Source organism: Montipora foliosa, chromosome 12 (assembly GCF_036669935.1).
Source record: "Montipora foliosa isolate CH-2021 chromosome 12, ASM3666993v2, whole genome shotgun sequence".
Classification (NCBI taxonomy): Eukaryota; Metazoa; Cnidaria; class Anthozoa; order Scleractinia; family Acroporidae; genus Montipora; species Montipora foliosa.
In genome coordinates, this window is record NC_090880.1 from 26,890,275 (window position 1) to 26,898,754 (window position 8,480).

Below are 8,480 nucleotides of genomic sequence, written 5' to 3' on the forward strand. Positions count from 1 at the left end.
TATTTGCATATCATCCACTTTCCTTTGTCTTTGTCCTCTAAACCTCTCTTTCAAACTGAATTTTAATATATTGAAAAAGGCCTATTTAACAAAATATAAAATTAAAAAGTGTAAAATGGGGTTGACAGGCCTACATGACTCCCTTGTACGTCTGGTTTCCTTTTCATTTGTCATAATTTTGCTATCTCAAGTACATATTTGAATGGACACCTCTCTTGGGCGATTCCAGTAAGATCTCATTTAGCAATGGTATTTTTGTTCTATGAGACTTAAGATTTGGACCATCATAACGCTGTGTGATATTTTTCTTCCAAGAAAATAGTTTGTCTTGATGATATATTTTTAGTTTCTTGGTGTTAATTTTCTCTGCAGCAGGCCAGGGTTTTCATTTGAGGCTGGAGGCCGGACATTTCGTCCTGTGGTTTCCCATTCCATGTTTGGTACTTTGATGCCAATATTTGAGGGGTTTGTTTTATTTATATTATAATTTTTTTTACTTACTTTTTAAAGAGAATTTGAGTAAACTCTAGCCTTGCCTGGAAAACTGATTCTTGGGTTCCAGAAACACTGGAAATAGTGTAGGTAGCTAGGTAGCTCATGCAAATTTCATGCTCAAATTTCCCGAGTATAATCACACGATCTTTAACTTAAGGAAAACAAATGGTACAAGTCTTTTCTTGAATCTTAGCCTTTTCAGTTCCAGTAACCTGCGTTGCAAGCGTTTCTGTGCGTTTTCATTAATTTGACTGTGCAAAAAATGTGTCGCCCCACTTTTCATGCAGCCAGAATATTGAAAATCTTGCGTGTTCTCCCACAGAAGCGCTTGTTATACAGGCTATGGTTTTGGTTTTTCTAACAAAAGGGCAGAGCAAGTAAAACAATAAAATTAAGGTTTTTTTTCCCCTGAAACTACTGGTACCCTATGCAAGAATCATGATTTTTTTTTAAATGCCAAGGGTAAAGTGTTGCTTGCTTTAATACTTGCCCCTTGACTGCATTTTCCATGATAACCTTTTCCTAAATTATATTACTAATAATCTTTAGTGGGGACATACTTTTTTAGTGAGTGAGTAATCCCATTGAACCCAGGAGTTCCCCATTGATGAGTAAAATCGTCTGGCGTTAGACAGAGTAAAATAGTCTGGCCGGTTTGGACGTCAAAGGGTTAACCGACCTCTCAAAAAATTAGGCTTGCATGTTTTTCCTTGAAAGTTGCTCTTGAGTTTCAGGACACTATAATCATAGCAACCAATAAATATTCTTGAAAGGACACATTTTATTACATAACTATTTAAAATTATTAATTGCCATATTACAAAAACCCTAAAATTAATAGTAACATATCTTCAATACTAAAAAATAGTTGCCTTAATTTCTAGTTCACTATATACAAATTTAAAACATTAAAAGACATGTTAACTAACCTTTTTATTCTTTACCATTTTTGCAGCTTACTAACATGAACACACGCAGAGGTACACGTAACAACCCAAAGTCAATAATAATTTTGCTTCAGTCTCAGGACTGAAAAAAGCAACATTTCACTTTAGCTGAACTTCTGTTGTTGTTTTAATAAGATGTTTTCAGTGATAACCTGTCAGACCTAAAATATGATTTATCGAGTCAAACATGCTTAGCTCAGACAAGTACAGAACCATTATTATCAACAATTCACTGAAGTGGAGGTGGCCAGTAGTGGATATTTACTGAGCTGTGGAGGAGCAAGGTATATAGTGTAAATAGTGTACACTAAAACAGTGAGATAATATAGCACAAAAAGCAGCAATTACAATATTGTTGGGCACAAATCCCACATGAGTTGCTCGGAGGTGGAGAGCAAAGTTTGAGTTGCCCATCAGCAATTGCGCACAAAAATGCTATCCACTGTTTCACTATATACTTAAAACAAATTATTTATATCAAAAGTAAAGAATCTAAGGCCAGCATTTCTATAAAATTCTAGTAATATTCTCCGCAAAGGTTGTGACGTTTTCATACACTAACAAAGATCCTCACATTTTAAATGATGTAAAAACATCAAGACTTAAATAAAGCACTACAAATGTACAGCCATACTTTAAATTGTTGGTCGTTAAAAGTAACCATTAACACATCCTATTTCATTGTATGGCCATTTTTCCAAAATCCAATACGTTAATTTTTGAATACCGAGTCTGGTTTTGAGACTTTCAAAAGTACTTTGCACATCTTGCGGTTTAACCCAAAATAAGTCAACACCAAGCTAGTCAACATTAAGCCAGTTCAAGCTGTTTTTCACGGTTTCGGGCAAGTCTAAGAATTACTGTGACAGTTGCAAATGTGGCAGCATTGGTTGGAAATGCACGGAGAACGGTTGCAGTCATTCCCTGAGAAAATGCTCGTAGACCTCCTGTTCTGTATGTCTTTTTAATGCAATCCACCAGACTGTGGTATCTTCGATCTTTGCCATCACCATCAGCCTGAATTCTTGACTTTATAACGTCTATAGGATACATAAAAACCCAGGATGCTATACCACTAATGCCTCCAGCAAAAAGTACTCCTAGTGGACCTACACAATCAACGCTAGAGCCATGAGGGGTCATTGCAGCACATAATACTTCAAATGTTCCAAAGTAGATAGCAAAGCTGGGGATTTCTCGAATAACAGTTATTGTCATGCCCTTGTAACAGCCTCTTAATCCACCTTGGCGGAAAATCTTCTGCAAGCAATCCAGTGATCCATGGTACTTTTCATGAGCCTTCAGCCGTGATTGTTGAACTTGCACACGTGTTTTTGCTAACTCAAGCGGGCAACAGACAATAGACTGAACTGCTCCTGCAATTCCACCTGCAATGCAATGACTTGACAATCCTGGCTCCAAGATTCGCAGAACATTACCTTGGACACCAAAAATGATAGCATTTATGAGGCCTACTCCAGCCATGGGTGACAACATGCCCTTGTACAAACCAAATACCTTTGAGCAAAAAGAAAAATAATGAGCAAATACATGTAGTTCTGTTGGCAGTAATGAGACAACCATGCCGGAGGTGGGTGGTTGGAACTCTAGCTAAACCAACAGTCATGGTTTTAAAAGGATGAGGATGAAGGAGAAATAATTTACTTCCTTCATGATAATCCAGAATTGAATTTCTTTTTACTAGCTTGACCTACAGTCAACTCCACATAACTCATACCTTCAAAGGAAATTGAAAAGCAGCAACCTTTATGAAGATACAGGCATTAAAAGTTGAATGTACCCTAAACCAACGAAACCTGAACTAGACTGGCACCTTTTGTGGTGTAATGCAAAAAAGGACAAAGATTACAGGGCTGCTTCAAAGTAATATAAATGTTTTGTATTGCAGTACACTGTTTGTTTATCATGTACTGACAGACACGGTTTGAGTTATCAGGGGTAGAATGACCCAAAGGGAAATGAAAATTGCTTCAAGTTAGTGGGAAGTTCACGTTATCAAGGCTTCAGGTTACCAAGGGTAAAATTGCAGTAAATGTATAACAGAAATCCAAGGGAAATTGATTTTGGTTCGATTTTGCACAAGGTTCGAGATAGTGAGGGCTCGAATCATTGGGGGTTGACTGTACAGTAAAACAAACTTTTGATATAATTTCAGTAAGCAATGTTCAACTTTTATTTTGAATTGTCACTGTGAAGAGAAACAAAAAAGTGATATTTGGACCAAAAGATTATTTCCAGGTTTTAACAATTCAAATGAATAGAATTAATAATATTATTATTTATAAAAATTATTATTAACTACAAAAAGGGGTTTACTTTCTATGGAAACTGTGGTGCTGCACAGAAAAAGGTTTTCTTGATCAACAGAGCTGATATGGTAAATTAATCACCATAGAGAAATTTTAAAGCTAACATTTCAAGCCTAAGCTCTTCAACAGAGTGAAGGCCTAATGCTCTGATGAAGGGCTAACACTTGAATAATCTGCTTTCAAATTTCTTTACAGTGTTTAATTTACCATATCAACTCAGTTGATAAAACCATTTCCAAAATTAATTGTTTAACTAATAATATTGTTAATATCATTCAAAAGCAGCGTGACTGTGCCTCACGTTATTTATTTTCTCAATCTTTGCTGCAAATTAAGGGTGCGTTCAATTGATGCTATTCTGGAATAAGAATATGTAGAGTGATGATTTCAAATCGTATGTCTGGCATTTGAAAGTACCAAAGATAATAATTTATGGATTTGTTTAACATAGCATTTTAGAACGTACTGTACTTGACAATAATTTAAATGTGAATCTCTGTAAAAACAAAAGGATTTCCAACTTCTATTCCGTGTCCTATTCCAGACTAGAGTCAATCGAATGCATCATAATTTGCACTCTTGAGCTTCCATATTTGTAAGACAAAAGGATCTCTGCACTGTCATTGGCTCTGTGTATGGGCACACCTCCAACACACCCACAAAGATACGTGCCTGAATGTTAATGAGTTGACGTACGTTTACAACACGCTTTCGTTGTCAATATATGCCACTTATGCCCATAATATCTACATTCGACCGAAAGGCACGGTATGGTCATATCTTTAATACTCGTCGCCAAATGCAAGTTAAAAATCTTACAATGAATGATTGTTCTAGAGTTCGTAATTGAAGATTCCATTTCTTCCTTGCCTTGGGGTATTCCCGCCTTTCAACACTAAATTTCTTAGAATATTTGCAATCAAGAGAGTTAAGTCACTGAACAGCGAAAAATTCAACAAGAATACAAACAACAAAAACGTTGCATTAAATTGTACGGCAAAGATTACTTGGAATTATTAAAAATACCTGAAAACACAACTGGTGTTATCGCAATAAATGCTTCAAATATTTTTATGCCTTAAATATTAAATATAATTAAGCTTCTTAACAAAAGTTCACGAGTAGAAGACCGCCATCAAAATAGTAGTTTTAATTGTGGAACAGTAAAAGAAACATCACGTAAAACTAAATAGTCTCACCGTTTCCTGTTTTATTATTTGCGCAAAACAGTTTACGGTTCCAGTGTATCGCTTCGTGGCTTGTGTCTGTAGGCGGACCTGCGCGCAAGACATGAACACCAAAGCACTTTACCATAACCAATCTAATAGAGAAACCTGCTTCGAAAAAACAGAATGAAAGCACTCTTGGCTGGCCTTTGCAGCTACGAGTTGAAGCTGTGTCACATTTACCAAAGCAAAGAGCAAGGTTTATGGATGTTACCATTATTTAAGTTATGACCGGACGCCGTACTTCGCTCTCGTACTATCAAATTAGTTTTCTCAAGCACGTATTTCTTCCTACCTTCACGGTATCGAAAGGATGCCCGACTACAATTCCAGACAATCCTAAATTTAAAAAAAAGCACATTTATAAACTTCAACGTGTTTTTGTTTCCAGCTGAGAACAAATTGTCAACTCTTTAATTTAACATAAACTTGAAACGTGTTGATCATACCTCCAAAATAACCCGCCACGAAGTCCAGTGCCATGGAGAAAGTGCAAGCAGAACAACGTAAGCACCAAGCGATAAACTAGCGATGCCCTCCTTTCAATACGACAGGGTAATTAAATCGCAAATAGTTCGGAACGTCACACATAGTCGCTGTTCCACCGGTCAGCGACCCTTCTTCGTTCGCACCGTCTTGTATTCACGTTATACACGACTTGTAAACAGAAACAAAGCCAGAAAAGCCCGCCGGCATTCCACGTGAACCAATTACGGGCAAGATTGCCTGCACGTGAAGCCAAGACACTGCGTGGGCGATTACGCGCGTGATGGTCACATGTTCTGAAATTTTAAATAATAAATCTATAACCTGCTTACACTTTTGACGCTTATCAATTTTAATAAATCCGCAACTAAGCTTAAATTTCTGTTCATTTGCGTATTCACCAAAAAGCAAATTTCTATTATGACCTACTTCTAAAGGCAAGGCGGTGCCAAACGGCGCAATTAAAGGAGTTGCGCGGTTGCTTCCTGTTTGATCAGAAGCAGATTGACCGACCCTCCCTAAATGATCTCAGTTTTGAAATCAAGGGCCTTTCATTTTACGAAAAACGGAACAACTAGACTCATGGGCGTTGCAGCCTTTTTTTAAGCCAGTAAGCCTGGGTTTACAAGCGTTTGGACACAATTATCCGAACATTTTCCACGTTGAACGATTTCTCTTTTGATTTCGCTTTTTCATGTAGGAAAAGACCAAGAAAGCAAATTTATGAGTTTATTTTATCTCGCGTGGTTGTTTCAGTCCTTTACCCAAACGTAAATGCGGCACTCACCATTCTCCTTACAATGCCGGTTTCAACGGCCATCCCGGAATCGCGGAACGCTCCTTCAGTTCGATGCACGGAGTAAAAAACTACCTCGAACCTACTTGCGTGCCACCATGAAAACAAAACACTTTTCTCTTTTTGAAAGGTAGTGGAAGACTGATCTAGGATACTGAAACAATCGTTAGAGCATAAGCGCGGCATTACTGTAAGTGTTAAAAAATGTAAGAGGCGCTTTTATCACTGAACATGTGCTCATGTACGCGCGTGGAAAAATGCCAGCTGGTTTCGCTGACATAGCAGGCATTGCAGCCAATATCCTTCAAAAAAATATTTTTCCAGTCCATCCAGTTGAAAATATATTTAATCGTTACCTCAAATTTACCCTTCAAGAGTGTAATCCCCCGGTTTCCGTCTCCGACACCACACGTACCTTTTACTTTAAATTACCTTACATTAGACCTTTTTCTATTATCACGCAAAAAAGTTTCGACACTTTGTTAAACGTTATCGTAACAGCATTGATGTTAAGTTAGTTTTCTCATCCTTTAAAATCGGTAACGTTTTATGTTTGGTGTAAAAGATCCTGTCCCTCGTGGGCTCCACGCGGGTGTGGTATACAAGTTCTCGTGTGCGGGCTGTAATGCCTGCTATGTCAGCGAAACCACTCGGCATTTTTCCACGCGCGTACATGAGCACACGTTCAGTGATAGGGCCTCTCACATTGTCATAAAAGAGGCTATTCATATTCAGTGGAAAAAACCTACACTAAATCATCAACTTTATCATGGCAATCTAAAACTTTCTTTGTAATATTTTACATTGTCATGATTCCTTTTGTTCTTGTAGTTTATTAGCAGTTTGCGCACACTATATTTTTAACTTTGTACTTTGTAACTCAAACTGAAGATGACGGAAGATTCTGTTGAAACATGAATTTTTAAAGAGGTTGTGTTATTTGCTAAAATCAATAGTTGCTGGAGTCGTATACTGTAAGCCCGTGTGGGGCACATGTTCCCCAGCTCTCTATGGCCAGCTAGAACACATCAGAGGGCGGCAAGGACAATTTACTATTTACCCAGACTTAAAAAAGCAAATTGGAAACCCTTGGAATACATTTATAAAAGATGAATATTAACTTTGATGCATGACGTTTTTCATGGAAAACTTTCCAGCAGATTTAGGGAAACTATTCACAAAATCGATGAGTACAATAACAGGACAAAAATACTGTCTTAATATGACAAGACCGCAAACAGAAATTGGAAGAACATCAATCAGTACTAGTTATCTTGAGCTGGAACGCACTTCCGGTCAGACAAAGGAATGCCAAAGTCGAGAAATATTTAAAAGAAAACTGAAATAACACACATTGCTCATTGAAAATATTTCATACAAAAAAGAAGCTGCTGTAGAAACAAACAAAAACAGTGAGTTTTATGATTTTTAAACTTTGACGTAATTTTATATTTTGGATTTCAAGATTTTTTAGGTTTTAGAATTTTAGTAGTATTTTTAGTTGGCGGGTCCACATCAGCTTAATAAGTTGCCTGGTTTTTTCTGACCCGCCTCAACAAATAAATTTATGTATGTATGTAGGTATGTCTGTATGTATGTATGACCTTTCCACTCCATAAAAATTAAACCTTTAATTTACATCATTTGCACCGCAATCGTGTGCACGTGCCTTGAAAAGGAAAAGGAAATTAGAGCAGGCTTGACAAAAGTGAATGCAACCAATAATGAAAATAAGCACGAGAAGTGAAATGCTACAAAGAAATAGTGCAGTGGGAAAGGACAGGAAATGAACATATGAACCATTTGGGCTGGTCAAGTAAGTCAACCAACTAACTTGAAACCACAAGAAATGATGTTTGCACTCAACTTTGTTCGACGAAATCTCCTTTGCATCCGAAATAAATGAATTTTACAACAGAATCGCTCTCTCCTCGAGGAAGGAAGAGAGAGGACCCTGGGAACGAGGTTGAGCTTAAGCAAGGACGACGAAGACGGGTACATTGAACGGTAAATATAATAATACTGTTTCCCTTTCTTGTAATAATTTCGCACCATTCCTGGTCGTTCAGCATGGAAAGTGGGAATCAACATTTCAGGATTGAAATATTTTACAGTCATGTGCTTAGTTACCTGGCCTTTACATGCTAATGAGGCTGGAGTTGACCTTGTTGTGATACTGACTTTGCTTTTCTTATATTAT

General features: G+C 37.3%; 1 protein-coding gene and 1 long non-coding RNA gene across 2 annotated transcripts in view; one reads left to right on the forward strand and one right to left on the reverse strand.

The window, feature by feature from the left end:
* LOC137979653 (uncharacterized) overlaps positions 1-1,560 on the forward strand; it is a 2,788-nt gene extending 1,228 nt beyond the window's left edge. Inside the window, exons 2-3 of the long non-coding RNA XR_011118377.1 lie at positions 373-465; positions 1,451-1,560. This is a non-coding gene — a long non-coding RNA (uncharacterized lncRNA). The remainder of the gene's footprint in view (positions 1-372; positions 466-1,450) is intronic.
* LOC137979651 (mitochondrial basic amino acids transporter-like) lies at positions 1,259-5,677 on the reverse strand. Its single transcript, XM_068826966.1, has 4 exons — positions 5,448-5,677; positions 5,294-5,337; positions 4,972-5,049; positions 1,259-2,960 (listed from the first exon to the last, which is right to left on the reverse strand). Exons 1-4 carry the CDS (start codon positions 5,479-5,481, stop codon positions 2,253-2,255), a joined length of 864 nt encoding a protein of 287 aa, XP_068683067.1. The 5' UTR covers positions 5,482-5,677; the 3' UTR covers positions 1,259-2,252.
* Between the last annotated feature and the right edge of the window lie 2,803 nt (positions 5,678-8,480).

Coding starts and splice junctions, on each gene's coding strand:
- LOC137979651 (XM_068826966.1), bottom strand. CDS start 5,481: ATGGCACTGGACTTCGTGGCGGGTTATTTTGGAG. Junction 5,338..5,447: donor CGTGGCGGGTTATTTTGGAG/GTATGATCAACA, acceptor TTTTAAATTTAG/GATTGTCTGGAATTGTAGTC. Junction 2,961..4,971: donor AAATAATAAAACAGGAAACG/GTGAGACTATTT, acceptor TTTTGCTCAAAG/GTATTTGGTTTGTACAAGGG.